The 16886-nt window shown below is 37.3% G+C and overlaps 1 protein-coding gene across 2 annotated transcripts; it reads right to left on the bottom strand.

Annotated features, from left to right (window-relative positions):
* Positions 1–4095: 4095 nt before the first annotated feature.
* Positions 4096–15586, bottom strand: DECR1 (2,4-dienoyl-CoA reductase 1). 2 transcript variants are annotated; one of them, XM_068672234.1, is made up of 10 exons: positions 15425–15586; positions 12610–12812; positions 11657–11714; positions 11480–11566; positions 10021–10168; positions 9074–9173; positions 7058–7130; positions 4768–4914; positions 4377–4439; positions 4096–4287 (listed from the first exon to the last, which is right to left on the bottom strand). In XM_068672234.1, exons 1-10 carry the CDS (start codon positions 15500–15502, stop codon positions 4228–4230), a joined length of 1017 nt encoding a protein of 338 aa, XP_068528335.1. In that variant the 5' UTR covers positions 15503–15586; the 3' UTR covers positions 4096–4227. The 2 variants fall into 2 exon arrangements, with proteins under 2 accessions (XP_068528335.1, XP_068528336.1); XM_068672235.1 differs by lacking the exon at positions 15425–15586 and adding an exon at positions 14944–14965.
* Positions 15587–16886: the final 1300 nt, after the last annotated feature.

Here is a 16886-nt window from a genome sequence, read left to right as displayed (position 1 = left end):
TTGCTGCTAGAACGCTGCTTACACTAGGATTAAGTATTTATTTCATTAGACAACATTAGAAAAAAAATCTACTGATTAATTTCAATTTGGCACCTTGTGCATTCATACTCCCATCATAATCATCAGCTGCAATCACTGGTTGTTGAGGTGTACTGCAATCCACACCTACTTGCTGTGTCTACAGAGAGGCTCAGAATCCATATTCAGGAACCTAAAATATATGTGGCCTGATTTTCGTAGTGCTGAGCACCTCCAAATCCCTCTGAAATCAACTGAAGTTGTTCTGCACCAATTAAAAGCAGGCCAATGCACCAAAATCCCAAAGATCATTTTATTTTACTGTGGTTTAAATTATCACATATAGATTGATTTTTTTTTATTATTTTTTTTTTACCTAGTCTAAAGTGGGGTTCCAAGTTTAGTGCCTACGACACAAAGATGCTCCATGGAATTAAATAAAGTTACAAATTTCCTTGCAATTCAGCCTTTTTATGGGTTATCAGCATATGAAAAAAAAAAAAAAAAAAAAAAAAAACACAAATTATTGGGTATCCAGAGTTGGAAGGGACCCACATCAAGTCCTGGCTCTACACAGGACCACCCAAAAATCAGACCAAATATCTGAGAGCACTGTCCAAATGCTTCTGGTAGTCCAGCAGCCTTGGTGCCGTGCACACTTCCCTGGGGAGCCTTTCCTGGTGCCCGACCACCCTCTGGGTGCAGAGCCTTTCCCTAACCCCCAGCCTGCCCCTCCCCTGTCCCAGCTCCATGCCGTTCCCTCGGGTCCTGTCACTGTCCCCAGAGAGCAGAGCTCAGCGCCTGCCCCTCCGCTCCCCTCGTGAGGGAGCTGCAGGCCGCCATGAGGCCTCCCCTCAGCCTGCTCTGCTCTGGGCTGAACAAACCAAGGGACCTCAGCCACTCCTCATGTATCTTGCCTCTAGTCCCTTCACCATCTCTGTAGCCCTCCTTTGAACACTCTCTAACAGTTTTATATCCTTCTGATATTGTGGCACCCCAAACTGCACACAGTACCTGAGGTCAGGCCTCACAGCTCAGAGCAGAGCAGGACAATCCCTTCCCTTGACCAGCTGGCGGTGCTGAGCCTGAGGCACCACAGGGTAGGGTCGGCCATCCTGGCTGCCAGGGCACAGCAGTGACTCCAATTCAGCTTGCTGTCAACCAGCACCCCCAGATCCCTTTTCACAGGGCTGCTCCCCAGCCAAGGTTGTCCCATCCCAGATACAGAATCTGGCACTAGATCTTGTTAAGTTTCCCATGGCTGGTGATTGTCCAGCCCTCTAATTTCTCAAGATCTCTCTGCAAGGCCTCTCCACCCTCGAGGGAGTCAACAGCTCCTCCTGATTTATTATCATCTGCAAACTCACTTAGTATGTGTTTGAGTCCCGTGTCCAGATCATTTATAAAAACATTGAAGGTAACTGGACTTAAAGAAGTAGAGATAAATAAGCAGCTCATGTGCCAATGAACTTGGAAGACCATTTGGACACATAGGAACCCATAACTCCCTCAAATAGCATACGCTTCTGCTTGTAAAGCAGATGCTCAAAGTCATAAAATAAGAGAAATATTTTCAACAGTAATTGAGTTATTCAAGAGGAGGGAATTCCAAACTAGAGATTGACAGCAGTTCTTGTATCATTACCTAGATGTAGTACAATTTATCTCTTTTCATTAGCAACCTAAAATGATTTTCATTACTTGTTTATAAACCTCTGCTGTAACACAACACCACTTTTAGAGTACAGAATTACTGTAAGTAAATGTAACAGAGATTCCAAGTAAACCAACAACTGAAATAAAAAGTGGAATTTCAAAGTTTAATGTAGCAGTCAAGATGTACTTCTCAGTTGAAAACATACGATGCAACCCCACTGACTCCTTTTGTGATCTCCAATGTACACCATCACTTTCTCTGACTGTTTCACTGACCTTCTTGCACCTCCAACTTCATGAAATTATTAAGCTGAACAATACTTTTTTTCATATCCCCTTTTACCACCTGGCAATCTGAAGTAGGGTCAGAAATGCAATGCTCCCAAAGGAAATAAATCAGCATAATGCAGTGTGTAGAACATGGATACCATCTCCTGCCATTTTTGCTGTTTTGAATAAACTGGCTGTGATAGCTACACTTTTTATGTCAGACAGAGAGGAATGCACAACATACAACTGCAGAGCATGTTTATGGGTTGGGCACCTCATAGGACTTACTTTCTCGATCTTTCCCCCCGTTTCACCCAAGACCTATATTTTATAATCTAAAAGTAACATGCTAGTCTCCCTGCTTCAGATGACTGGGTCTTAAAGGAAAGCTGGAAAGGGTACCCACTGTGCTGTTCAGATACAACAGAAATAACTTAAGGTCATGCAAACGTATTGCAGTGTTGGAGACTGAACATGGTTATCTTGAATCTCACTCCAGTATTTTAACCATGTTTTTAACCATGTAACAAACCCTCCTACATTAAGACTTCTTCATAGCTGTGGATGTAAGAAACCAGTGGGAATTTACATTATCAACAGCCCATCTCCAGAGGATACTCTATTATCGTAAAGAAACACTCCATCATACCACAGCTCACAAAGCTCACAAAGGTACCTTAGAAAGTTTCAAAAATGTTTTCAATTTTTAAGGTGTCAAAGCCTTATACACATTGTGTCCCATACGAAGAGAAATTTTAAGCATCTGCAAGGGATGACAAGCGTAGAACAGCATTATCATATAGCTTCCCAAATTTATAAAAGTTACTTTTAGAAGATAGACATGAATATCATGTAAGATATTTATCTCAGCAGTAGACCTGGCAAAACCCAAGACACTTTGAACACAAAGCTGTATGTTTAAGATACATCTTGAAAGCTGCTATCATCAACACTTTTTTTTTTTTTTATTATCTGTGGCACAGACAATATTCAATCCCCCACAGAACCATCGCTCAGAAGAAACCTGGTACATGGAAACTGTATTATTATTCCACCAAGCCTGCACAGTTCACCCTTTCAGTAAAACATGTTAACTTGTTTCATCTTTGCATTAAGGCATTCAAAAGATCCTAAAGCCAGAGGCTGGCGGATTGTTAGTTAACATGGCCTAAAGTAGGGGTAAAGCAACAAAATAGCTACCAGCACTTGAAGGAAGGTGTCTTTGAGTTACTTCTATATTCCTGATTTTTAAATCACTGTATATGTTTCATACAGCTCTGCGTCTATCTATCCTTGTACATGTGGATGGCTTGGAAGTTAATAAATAATAATAATAAATTAAGCACCTCTTATTTAAAGAATTCTACCAATTGTTTAAAGGGGGTGGGATAGGGCATGCAGTGCTAACATCAGGCAATCCCCTAATACAAAAATATGGAAAGTGTAACATTTTTATAATCAGCATCTTATAACGAGTTTGACCCATGTTATTTGCGATGGGTGAACTGACTGGGTTCAGAAGTAATGCCATCTTACAGATTCTCCAGTACCACTCTGAATTCAAATGAAACCTAGGGACTTCCCTTATCTGACGCAAACTAAAAATCATTTGCTGGTAATATTTCATTTTCAAGAACATTACTTTATTCACACAGAGCTACTTAGGAAGGCATTACTATCCCTTGAATGTCATTTTTAAAGTTTGGCATAAAATAATTAACTGACTGAAAATGTCAAAAAGCCAAGACCAAGATTGTTATATATTTTAAAAATATTTTATATAACCATATCAGCTACATTCCATCTTGCTGTATGTAGTACTTATAATGACTTGACATTTTGTTATGTGCAGTTTTAGGGCTCATGACTGAAGTGCAAGCAGTAGACTTGATATGTTTTTCTTCAGATTAACAATTATACTCAAGTGCAATGGTTTTTAAATCCTACTGGAGCTACAATATGAAGAAATACTTCCATAGACACGAGAAACCAAAGAATCCTCTGAAATATTCTTTAAAAATGTAGATCATGGCATGTCTACATAAGACACTAACTGTAGAACAATAACATTTTAATGAACTGTTGGTTCAGTACTGATAACTGATTGAAAAAAATCAGATGGGAAAAAAAACACGCTATATTCAAAACACAACAATTTCTAAATATTTTATTGAAATCAGCATACAAAATATTTTTAAGGCTATTTCTCATTTGGTTATTTCTATATATTCATGAAAAAGTAGTGGTTCATTTCCAGAATTCACCACCATACAGTTAGGTATATTAAGAGCCTTTTGTTTTCCTAATCATTGCTTCCATCATATCCCACTGCTCTTTGGTAACCTAAAAGAGAAGAGAGCATTTTATTGGAATTCCATATAATTACACATCCAAGTATATGAACATAAAATAGCGGGGAAGAAATTTAGTACCTTTTTCAACTCATTGAATTCTCCTGCCATAGAAACATATTCTCCACCATCCATTCTAATAACCTAGGGAAAGCATAAACAGTATATTTAATAAGTGGTTTTCCTGTAGTATTTCCTTGTTCTGAACTGTGAAAGTCATTTTTATTGATTCAGACCGAAAACTAAAATCCATACTCAAAATAATGTAATTCAATATTTTTTTAATGTTCTTCTTTAAAGGCACTAACCATCATACAATACAATTAAAAGGTTAATAATGATTGTAGAGTTTCAAAGTAATAACTTCATTTAATTTCTGAAATACTATACTGTAATCAACATTTTAAAAACCATCAGCAAAACTCAGACCATCAGCATGTTGATTTTATGAACAAGATCGACTGTAACTTACTGCTCCATTAACCCAGCTTGCATAGTCACTGCAGATATAGGCAGCAAGATTTGCTATTTCTTCTACAGTTCCCAGACGGCCACAGGGAATCCTCCCAATCATTTTCTTCTCAAATGCACCTGTTGGGTCAAGGCGGCTAAAAGCACCCTGAAATTTAAGAGAAACATATGAAAAGAAATGTTTTAACTACATGAGAAATTAAAACCAGACAGAAATCTGACTCTATGGAAAATTTAATAAGGAACTTAACAATTGTGAGCAAAACGTCTACACAATCAACAAATCAAAAACAAGAATATAGGAAACAAAACATAATTTATCACTGTTTTACTAATATGCATCTACTGAGGGTGGTAAGCTGGAATTAAACATTCGTTTGGTATGGTCACCCACCATCTACCCACAAAAAAAAGGGGGGGGTGGTTTTCACAAACACCCTTGATATAGACTTGAGGAAATAAACATGACTCAAAAATGCTGCATAGACATGGGAGAGGAAGGAGGGGAAATGAGCAGCAGCAAAAGCAACAGAAATAAATTTTACATGGCACAGAGCATGAAAAAAAGGTTCAGTCAAATTGTTTCAATGACTAGAACTAAACTAATTCACTCTAAGTTTTAATATTTGAATAGCTTAGAATTCAATAGGAAATAGAGTTTTTTGTTCTTCCTGGCTCCTCCAAAAGGAAACAAATTCCTCAGGCAAAAGTCAGAAACGCATTAGTAACATTTATCTTAAGTTACTGAAGTTATGAGAGTTAAAGCACACTGTAATTTCTGTAATCATGGCTCTACTCACGCCATTTACATTTTCTATAGGCATGTTTTTAAATGCCAGTTTATAAGCTTAATAGCATTCCACTTGTACGCTTCTTCCTTTTCCTACATTGACATCCAGAAGCGTTTTCTGAAGACACAGGTGTAACCCTTAAGGGGGAAAGCCTTGATTTTGCAATATGCTGGTTTAAGTAATAGAAATCTGCGGTTTTGTTTTCAGAGACATTTGAAGTTGGACAAACATAATACTTTACTAAGAAAATACAGTATCTCAAGTGGGAGATATGCTATTAATTTAAATTAAAAATAAAAAAACAGGAAGTAGCATACTGACATTTAAAGTAGTTATCTTGCCAAAAATTTTGAAATCTAAAAATTAAAGTGATCTTGCCACATGATATAGCACATGCTAATAGTTTATATAGATTCAAAAGGGAACACGACAAACTAATGGAAGGAAAAAATCCATCAAGTTGCCTACAATCTGAAAAGATACCAGCTGTATCAAACTCTCTGGGCCATAGACTACCAGAGGCTGGAAACAAAGAATAAATATCATCACATGGTGGTTTGTTTTTTAATATTCTTGACTAAAAATCCACTTGGTACAAAACCAGGAGAGTTTTCAGTCATGAAAACTCTCAGAGCTGTCATGTCGTTTTAACATTCTTACAACTCTGCTGATACTGTTACTTATCTAACTTTACAGTCAAAAAGGTAAAACTAAGTTGTACAGTGTAGCATCTAAGACTGGCAAAATAAAAAAGAAAGAAAAGAAACTTTCTGCCCCGCCCCCCAAAACAACAGTAAAACCAACTGTGGAACATTTTATATATAGCCATAATACCATTATTAGCTGTTAGAACTCATAACTGTAATATTTGGACTCTATGTGAAAGGGATTCTTCTCTCTTCTCTTGCAGCACTGCTTCCTTTTTTCTTCCTGTTCCAGCTGGTCTGGATTACTTCCTTCAAACCCTTCAATCCTCCTTTTCACTCTTACCAAAGCTTCACATTTTCTTGCTGACTTATTTTTCTGTTTCTAGTTTTGTGCTTTTCAACAAAACTAGTGAGATTCTGTTCTCATACACCTAAAAGAGACTCTGAAATTTCAGAATTGAGATGCTTTGTGTAAGAATTAGGAGTTCAGACAGAAAAAGACAGTTGTACTCTGCCAAGAACTCACTTCACTTGACACATTATGCATGTACATTCTTCAAATCCGTATCTAAAAAAGAACATTACAATATGTTGGTATACCCCTCCTTCAAAACACTAAGCAAAGTTTTTTATATTAGCATAGTGGAAGGGGCAAAAGCAAGTTTCTTAAGTTCAAGAAATTCTACATTACTTATTAATAATACATTTGTAATGTGTTCAATATTCCAGCAGTCTTGGACTTCCAAGGAAATTATACCCTAACTTAACATTTATAGAAGGGGTTAGACTATCTTAAAGGTAAGTCTCTACTGCAAAGCACATTCAAGGTTGTGTTTCACTTCATGCTATGTACCTTTGTTTTTATTGGACCTGGTTGAATCACATTGAATCTCATGCCATATTTACCCCACTCGGCCGCAAGAGACCTAAAAATTCATTAACAAAATGCATCAATATTTTAAACATTACTTTAATAATGCTACTCAGTGCATATATTTGTGTGTGTATATACACACACACATATATATATTCAGAACTGAATCAAATGTGTAAATACTAAAAATTAAGTCCTGAAGCAGGTATTTCCACTTAAGGATTTTTCCTGCTTTTGTTGTTCTTAACAAAATCATTTATAAGTTTAAAGAAAAAAAATCACATTCACAAACAGAGGAATACTGATTTAACATATGCATCATAGATAAAACAACAGTAAGGAGGGATTCTCTCTCTCCCTCCAAGTACAGGTGATTTTGGCACATCAATTCCTTGACAAACAGCTGTTAGACTTTCTCTGGTAGTTATGACCATTGAGTAAATATAAATACCTCCAGCGTTTTCAATGTAGCTCTCACATGTTTTGGAATACCATGAAATAGACCTTAAATTTTAAAATGGGACCAGTAATATTTGTTTTATGCATTTTCTCTACATAAGTAGTACTTCAGATAGTTCATCTTCTGAATGAAGAATCTGTGTCACATCTTGGAAAAATATGTTTAAGTTCCATTCGGCTCTACAGAACAGAAATTAAAACTATCACTTACGTCTTCATAAGTTTCTTGATATGGAATTCCACTTACTAAACAGCTGCCAAACTATTATGTTCCTTCTGCTGAAATGCAGAGGAGGAAGTATTTTCTACCAAGGACTGTCCCATAGCTAACAATGACAGAAGTATTTTTCTTTGCCAAGTAACTTGGATACAACACATTGTTCTGAATTTTAATTGCAGATCTTGATTTAAGATGGTGATAGGAAAAAAAAAATATTTATGAAACTAGCAAAAGTAGACTCCACCCAGACAAAGGGCAAAGGAAAGGTGAAGGTACTACAGACCTTGAACTTTTCCTCAGACAACTGGTTTTAAGTGATGGTTTGCCTATGAGAGCCAGCAAAGAAAAAAAATGCAAAAGAATCTCATTATTGAAACTCTGGATTTGAAATTTTAGAATTTGTCGCCGCCAAAAGATGTAGCTCCACTTCCTCATAACAACTCTGCATTTTAACTTTCTTGCATTGGTTGCAATACTCTTCTGGTTCTCTGAGAGGTTTATTCAGCTCACAAACCCACGGGAAAAAAAAAAGTCACCCTTTTTATAGTTTTGCTTTCCGGTGAAGTAGCAAACTTATTAGGCTTAATGTTCTGGTTAAGTGCCACAGCAATGCAAGGCAGAGAGCAAAAGTATGCAGCTGGGAACACCTTTCCCAATGCACCAAAAGCAAGTTTATGTAATAACCAACCAACCCCAAGAAAGAAAAAACTGAACAGCTAGTGGAGAGTGGCTAAAGGGGATGGAAGAAGAAACATTCCGAGAAAAACACGCACCCCAGTGTGAATGCCAATCATAGAGCAGCAAGTGACTTATGACTTTTTAAAAGCATAATTTATCTTCCAGCATCTGATGCACTTGGGAATCCAGTCTCTTCTACAGTCTTTGTAAATAAAAATACTTCATCCAAAGCAATGTTGACTCCGTTGTTATTCTCCCCTTCTAACCACAGCAAGCGGGTTTTGGCTGATTTTATTCCACTCCAAAGTAATAAGAACTTTTAAAGTTTACTGAAGAGAGCACAGATGAAAGCAGGGAAATTCCTGATAAATACATTTGTTTCTACACATGTGTGCTCTCAGCTTTCACTTTTTTGCCCTGATAAAAATTATCACAGTAACAAGCAGTTAACATTTCTTTCTGTAAGAAACCGTCAGCATGCTATTTCTTGCTAGGATACTGGAGGCTGGAAGGTTCTCTGATGATATAATGGCATGGGTGGACTATATTAACTATACCAACTAGCTTAGCTCGGTCTTTACATTTATCCTATTGCGAAGAAATGAAAAGCAGAACAAACATTTTGCGCTATTACTCACTTGCTCATTGCTTCTACACCAGCTTTGGCAGAGGCACTCGGTAACACGAATCCTGAACCACTCTCTGCATAAATTGTTGTAATAGCCAGGAATGCTGCTCCTAGAAGTTGCAAAAACATTAAAAAAAAATACACACAAAGATCAAATGCTGAACGTAAGGTAAAAAGCACCCTCGACAGCACAGAAATTTGTAGCTCAAGTGTCAGGGAACCATATGGCTCTGGGCTGTAAGAAGATTTTAGGAAGATATAATCTTGGAAGTCCTTTTTATTTCAGTTCCCCTTTTCCATGAATGTTAGAGTTCTTCCACATAAGTAGAAACGGGTGTTGATTAGGCTCTAAAGCTTAATCTAAACCTTCAGGCTTCTACTGATTATCAACATATATACATAAAATCACTGACTAGAGTGAAGGCCCAAGCTCTTACAGTGCCTTTTTAGAAGCTGCCCTAGCCCAGTAGTTACTAATGGGTATTTTGTTCTAATTTCATCAATATAGCTAGAGCTATTAGTCAAATCCTACACCTGTGAATTTTGGTTATTTATATATTAACAAGTCAAGAAGGAAAACATGAAGTGTTACTTTGACTTGATGTTCACTTAAATAAGCATCACATATCCAGTTGCTTAATGAAACCAAGATATATATATAGACCCAATAGAAAAAAGTAACATGCTTTAAACAAAGCCTTATTTTTTTTTTCCATTTTTACAAGTGTTTTACAATTAGTACAAACTCTGCAATCTACAATAAAATAATTTCTAACCAGTCCTACTCCATGATTTTAAAGTACAGCTTTAATCAATAAGAACTTTCTAGAAAAGACATAGTGTTAAAATAGTGGCTATGATACATAAGTAGCCTTATGTAGCCTTACATTGTAACACAAGGAAAGCAAGTAACATTATGTTACAAGGCTTATTTATCATTTATCTTAAATTAGGTACCTTTTTGGGCTTTTATGAGCTCCTTTCCAATTTCCAGAGTTACAAAAGCAGTACCATTAAGCACGATATCTGTTATAGTTTTCCATGCATTAGCAGAGAGTCGTTCAGAAGGGGAAATAAAGTTCCCTGCTGCATTGTTTATCACAACCTGAAACAGAAAGAAAAAGAATTTACTAAAAAATAGCTGTGTATCCAAACTGCTCTATATTACTAGTCCAGTAGTGAAGAGCTGAAAATATAGTGGATGTACCTTCTCTACTGTCTCCACTGTGTCCTAATGGAAACGTTTGTCCCAGATACCCATACTCCTAGTATTCATAGACATACCTGTCCTGTCACTAAAGAGAAGAAAACTAAAGAACTATACATTCAATTCAGTATGGAGTCTCTCTTAAAAGCAAAAAAGTGAAACAGGAATGTTTGGACAGGAAATGCTTGGTAAAAAAAACATGGTATATTTATTCATAAAATTATTAATATAATAAAAATGTAAAAAAGAGCAAGAAGTCTCCTCCCTCTATACACACACTTAAAACCTAGAGATAATAATATGGTTTGGCCAGAAACTGCAGTAACTAGCAGTCAAAACTACATCCAGGACAATACGTCTACATATCAGGACAGTGAGCTGATTTATATCACTGATATAGCATACAGCAATGAGAAATACTTTCTCCACTTCTTATTCACACATTTAAAATTCATCAGGTTCTCCTTCATTTTTATATGAAGCTATTGCTGAAAGCAAAATGTCTATAGTAAACAGATGACAGTTTTAAATCTACAGAAAACCATTTTAAATCTCACTGAATATCCTTTACGTTGATGTTAACATCCTCGTCACACTTTCTAAACAGCTAGCACAATCTGACTTGTTCTGACCACAACCAAATCAGGATTTACTACCTAGCATTGTTTAGATTCCAGCGATTTTAATGCTCTGTGTTTTGTATCAACTATTAAAAGATGTTTACCTAGACTGAAGATTTTTTCTTTATTTCAGCAGAATGGATTTTTTAAGTTGGAACCTTCTTTGTGTATTTTAGTAAGTCAAGCAAGGACTTGTTTAGGACTATTTCTGCATTTAATTTGTGAGACACTGTTAATAACCAACAGGTGTTACTAAATACCCGTACAGGTAAATCATCTTTTCAGAAGGATTTATGAGCAGCATTCTGTTCACTTAACTAAAACAATCCTATTGAAACTATTCCACTGCTTACAAATAAACTGTTAGTCTTTAAACCAAGTACAACTAGAGTATTTTAACAACTATGCAAAAGGTATAGCCAGTTTAACTGTCAATGTTAGCTTTATCTTGAAGTTCTGCCACTTTTTGTCTAGTCTCTTTAGATTTCATTAACTTTTTATCACATTAAAATCCTTCACACATATGCATATCCTTCATACATTTTCAATAATGAAGACTGCAGATCTTTCCTTTCACTAAAATACTTACATCAGGATGACCTGCCACTTGAATTAGTTCAGCAACAGCATTCTTAACAGAAACTGGATCTCTCACATCACACTGGATAGCATAGACCTGTGCAATAATGGAAAAAAGAAGCATATAAATCCATAAAATCCCTACAAACCATTTAACGTATAACATTCACTATTCTGTAAAATTTACCTTATTCCCTGATTTAGAAGAAATTTCCTCTGCTGTTCCTTTCAAAACATCGAGCTTCCTAGAAATAAGTAATGACATTGAATTTCAATTAAATGCAATTACAGTTCAGATTATTTAATAAAAATATCATTAAATAATATTTTAAATTTTAGCTTGTATTTGCTCTGAAAAGATTAATGCATGCACACACGTACTGATTTTCATTAAAATAACTCCAAAATAAAAGTTATATTCAGTTACTACCTTTCTGAAAGCTAGATCTAAGTAATTTCTGGTTATTACTATTTAAAGTAACTCAGAAGTGACTAAAGTAGGAGACTAACATTAAACTAATCAAGTGTAGTAAACTAGCAAAATGCTTCTATTCTGAGTACTCAATCATAATAAACTTAGCTTTAGCTATTACTCTATTAGTATTTTAGAAGGTACTTAGGCATTCAGATTTAAAACTAATATCTGAATCACTACTTAGAAGAATGTCACACTTATTTTGATTAAAAGTGAGATTGTTTTTCTTATCTTTATTCTAATGCTTAAGGAACTGTAGAAGGACTATCTTTGCTAAGAATTAAGATGAATGATTGTAATTCTTCATTGCAATCAAAATCCATCTGAAGAACACCCACAATAATACAAGATGCCCACTAATGTCATTCTATTTTATATTCTCTTTCACGCTTTAGTGGAATTTATGTCATATTCTGGTTTATTTTGCTGCCACGTTTCATGCAGAATTTTTCTGAGTTTAGCTTATTTCTTTCTACTGCTGGTTATGCTGCAGCTCCAACTAAACATCAGATTTGGGGTATTTATAATATGACATTATAATTACAAGGGTACTGAAATAAACTGGAAAAATTTACTCTGTTTACTTTATGAAGAAGAAAACAAAACAAATCCACTCAACATTCAATACTAAATGAAAGCTCTAAAATGTGTTTGTTAATATTTACCGGCTTGCTATAACACACTTGGCACCCAAACTGGACAAGGCTGTTGTCATGCCTTTGCCAATCCCAGTACCTCCACCGGTTACAAAGGCTACTTTCCCTTGAAAGGTATTCGGTGGCAACATCACTTTTTGAAGAGGTGAAAAGAATGCAGCCTGTGGTGCACTGCTGTCTTGAAGTAACACATTTGGCCCACGGCTGAAAAACTGGAAGAAAAAGTTTTTCTTATTTTCATATACAAGGCTGTTACTCAAGATTAGATTTTTTTCTGACAATGAAGATAACAACCATAACTACCTTCCTATCATTACAAACTGAATGTAAGAATGATTAAATTGCGTTTGCATGGAGGTGTTTTAGTGTAATACAAACAGTAAACCAGGAAAGTATCTGAGCTATTTTTAGACATTCCATTCCAATTAAAGAACTATTGAAAAAATATTTTAATAGTGGTTTTTATTATTCTGTGTATTAGTTATTTTTATGGCTGTCACTTTTACTAAGGTATGTGGAAATCCTTTACAAACAAATTATACATTTACAGCAGGATTTGAGGTTCAGATTCATATATAAAATGTACTTTAAACTAGGAGTTTAGCCCTAATAAATACATGTGATTTTGAAATTATTTATCTATATATTTATGGATTCAAAAGCTTCACTAGCAGTGCCATGACTTTGATCGTTTACCACAATGAAACATTACCCTTAACTGGCTTGAATTAGGTAGAATCAAACTCCACGAGACCTGTCCCAGTAATTTCTGGAGCTGCTAAACAAACTAATGTCATCTTGCAATCTGTGAAATGTTGGGTTATTCCAGCATCAGATGGAATCCAGCCCTAAAATAACTACTGAATTAAATACTTCAGCACAGCAGCATTACAGTAAAAATGCAGAATGTCCCAAATTATTTAGAATACAGAAGTTACCTCAATCTGGAGCTGGAAACATTTCTAAGAAAGACAAGATTAGACCATTTTTTTTTTTCCCCCCACTATAAAAAAAGAATGCAAGACCACACGCTCTGTTTATTTTCTCCAATACTAACTTATACTTGACTCCTTGAAGTGTCTATTTCACTACAAAAAAAAAAAAATCTAGTACAATTTTAGGAAAACTACATGTTTACTTTTATATGGTGTTGTGAACAAAAGCAAAAAATTGTTCAACATCTTTCCTGTTGCCATGAAGAAGAAAGGTTATTTTAAAATAGTACAAATATTACTAGTTATTGTTCTAATTACTAATTCAAATTTCTAACTCTGAAAATAATTGATAGTATTTTTAGTGATTGTTGAATAATCCGTACATGCCATAGCTAACATACAGGGATGCAAGTTTCACAGATCTTAAAGTTAGCCTGAGAAAGCATGCATGCAAGTCTTTTTACATGACAATACACTTATGTATGAGTAACACGGGGGAAAACAGAAGAATCATGGAACATACTGCCAATTTAATGGAGCTCATGTTCCAAGCAAATGATTAAACAAAAACTAAGGCTGAGGAAGAGTTGTGAGCACTCTGTAGAATAAAAAACAAGAAAGTAAAGGTCAAACTAAAGCTGGATTTATTGTGAAAGTAAAGCAATGCAGCAAGTCCCACAGTACTTATATTAAACACATATTTTGGTGATTATTTCTAGAACATGGACTCCTCAGCTAATGTGCAATGGCTTCTCACACACACATGCAAAAATCCAAAAACGGTTTTAAGCAATACAAACAACTCATATAGAAAAAACAAACGATACTGCATTTTTCTGAAATATAGTTCTACTGATAGATCTGCCACCAAATGTCTGTAATACCGTGATTTATTTATGTTTTATTATTATCCCAATATGTTTTATAATTATCCCAACAAAAAACAGATTTGCACATTTTCACTGAATACCACAATACTCCCAAGGCTCCAGGAAAAGGGTGGGTGAGGATTCTCTCTGAGGACTTCAGAGCTCCCTGTTCAGCTCATCTCTGTTGGGATATGTAGGGACAGAGGGCTCTGAAAACCTTCAGTTCACTACAGAAACCGTGCAAGCAACTCTCCTCCTGCTGAAGGAGGATGAGGAAGCAGGTCACAGTATGGGCTTTAAGACCAAGATTAATAAATTAACAGCATCAACTAGCCAGTGAGGTTGGTATGATTCAGCAGTCTCCTCAGGAGCAGTTTCACAAGGGGCTTCCTTGGCAGGAGTCATTCAATTTAATCTTGCCAGCATTTAAGGTCTAGGTGTTAAATTAAATCTCGGGTGTAAAGAGAAGCATAAATACAACAGGAAAGAGAGTAAAAACAAAGAAGTGAAGAGGAGAACAAACAAACAAATCCCCTCACCCGGGGGTCGGAAGTAAGTCATGAAACTACTACAGAAGGTCCTCCCGGAGGCAGTCAGTGGTAGGAAGCACTCTGCCCGGGCACAGCTCGCTGGAAAAGGCCCTCAGCAAACCTTAACAACACCCACACAGAAGCAGCCGTCACTATTTAGACAGCAACATCCACACTTCAGACAAATTACACCCCGCGACTCTGCCAACGGGACCAAAGGGCGCTACTGACACTTCCAGCCCCTGCCGCCCCGCCTGAAGGAAAACGGGGCACAAAGGGGCTCCGCGGAGCACTGAGGAGAAACGGGGGCGTCCCGACCCTTTGGGGTCTTCCCCCAGCCACCATCAGCCCCTCGACACCGCTCCGGCACTGCAAGACGGCTCCCCACGACTGCGGGTGGCTCTGACACCGCACGAGGAGCCCTGGCAGAGCGGGTGAGATGGCTGGCGGAGCACCCCTACGAGCTCCCCGGGAGCGGGGAGCGCCTTACCCGCCTGCCGCCGGACAAGGAGACCGAGGCGCCGCCGCGGGCACCGCTCCGCCACAGCAGCGCGGCCACCGCCGCCATTTTGTCGAGCCTCGGGGGCGGGCGCTGGGCGGGGCGCCTGCTCCGCGGCCCCAGGCGGGGCGGCCGCACCGCGGCTCCCGGGCAGGGCTCTGCGGGGCCGGTGCTGTCGGGGAAGAGGCGAGGCTGTGGCTGGGAAGCAAAATCGGAGCCCCAGCAGCCTCAGGAGGTCGACCCCGCCGGGCGCCGGCTCCTTGCTTGGCTGCTGCCTTCGCCTCAGGAGCCCGAGCTGCAGCGGCGCTTCTCAGTCTCTGTGTTTCACAGGGTTTTGTTTCTGAAATAATTCCTCAGTGCACGCTATTTGAAGGACGCTAAAATAATAAAAAGTTTTATTTTAAGTCAAGAAAGACTGTCTCATGGGCTCCACTGAAAGAAGTCTATGTGCCCTCTACCATCAGCACAGCTCCTCTCAGGCAGTCTTGCCAGTTCTTGCAAGGTGCTTTTGGGGAACAAGCATTCTTTATTTAAGAAATACCAAAAGCACTGCGGGGAAACAGTCTGTTAGTTGGGATTCTCAAATGGGTCTGATACCACATGGTTTGCTTTGGGGTGGGATCGGGCTAAGCACGTTCACAAAGCCCTCCCTGACACAACAGTAGCAGCACTGATGCTCCATCCCACACAAGACCTGAAGCAAGGTACAAGGGGATGATTGAAATCCCTCTCCTTCTTATTTCAAATTCACCACTGACAATGGAATCCAGAAAAGGCCTGAACAGTTTACGAACATTAAACCCAGATAATCTATAGGGGATTATTCTGAGATAACATTTGATTTATTTGTGTAGAACACATAGACTGGCCAATTGGAAAGGTAATGAATGACTGATACCAACCCTTTTGAACAGCTTGGGTAAGACAGAAAGCAGGCATTTAAGAAAACACATTAGCACCTGCATGTCTCATGATCTAAAATCTAAGTGAATTTTATGAGAAAATTAAATTGGTCAATTGGTCTAATAAATTATTATTCCATTTTATAAATCTTACTTTGGTTTGGGAGATACGTCTTTATAAGCTTAGGAAGAGAAGGAAGAGTTTAAGAATAGATTATCTGAAATATTCAAGCATCCGGTCTCTGGTTTAAAGCAAATCTGGAGGACTACAAGGCCAAAATATCCATTTGTTTTTTTTTTGTTTGTTTGTTTTGTTTTGTTTTGTTTTTTAATCTTGTGGAGTAACCTGAGAAACTCTAAGACTGTAAACCTAGACACATGTAAAGTATATTAATCTGTGAGGAGAAAAAAATCATTAAAATCAGTAATACCTAGAAAAGTATGATCTGAAAGTGCTGAAAGCACTAGCTCAGTGCAAAGATAACTGTCTCAGTAATAGTTTATCTAAATGTCTAAGAAGTAATGGATAGATGTATAGCAATCATAATTTA

Source organism: Anas acuta, chromosome 2 (genome assembly GCF_963932015.1).
Source record: "Anas acuta chromosome 2, bAnaAcu1.1, whole genome shotgun sequence".
NCBI lineage: Eukaryota > Metazoa > Chordata > Aves > Anseriformes > Anatidae > Anas > Anas acuta.
Note: the sequence above shows the minus strand (reverse complement) of the source record. Positions and strands in the feature narration are given on the sequence as shown.

What these genes read in the sequence shown, in the direction of transcription:
- DECR1 (XM_068672234.1), bottom strand. Translation starts at nt 15,502, where the DNA reads ATGGCGGCGGTGGCCGCGCTGCTGTGGCGGAGCGGTGCCCGCGGCGGC. An exon ending in CCTTGTCCGGCGGCAGGCGG is followed by an intron (nt 12,813 to 15,424) that starts GTAAGGCGCTCC and finishes TTTTTCTTCCAG; the next exon opens with TTTTTCAGCCGTGGGCCAAA. An exon ending in AAGTGTGTTATAGCAAGCCG is followed by an intron (nt 11,715 to 12,609) that starts GTAAATATTAAC and finishes ACTTATTTCTAG; the next exon opens with GAAGCTCGATGTTTTGAAAG.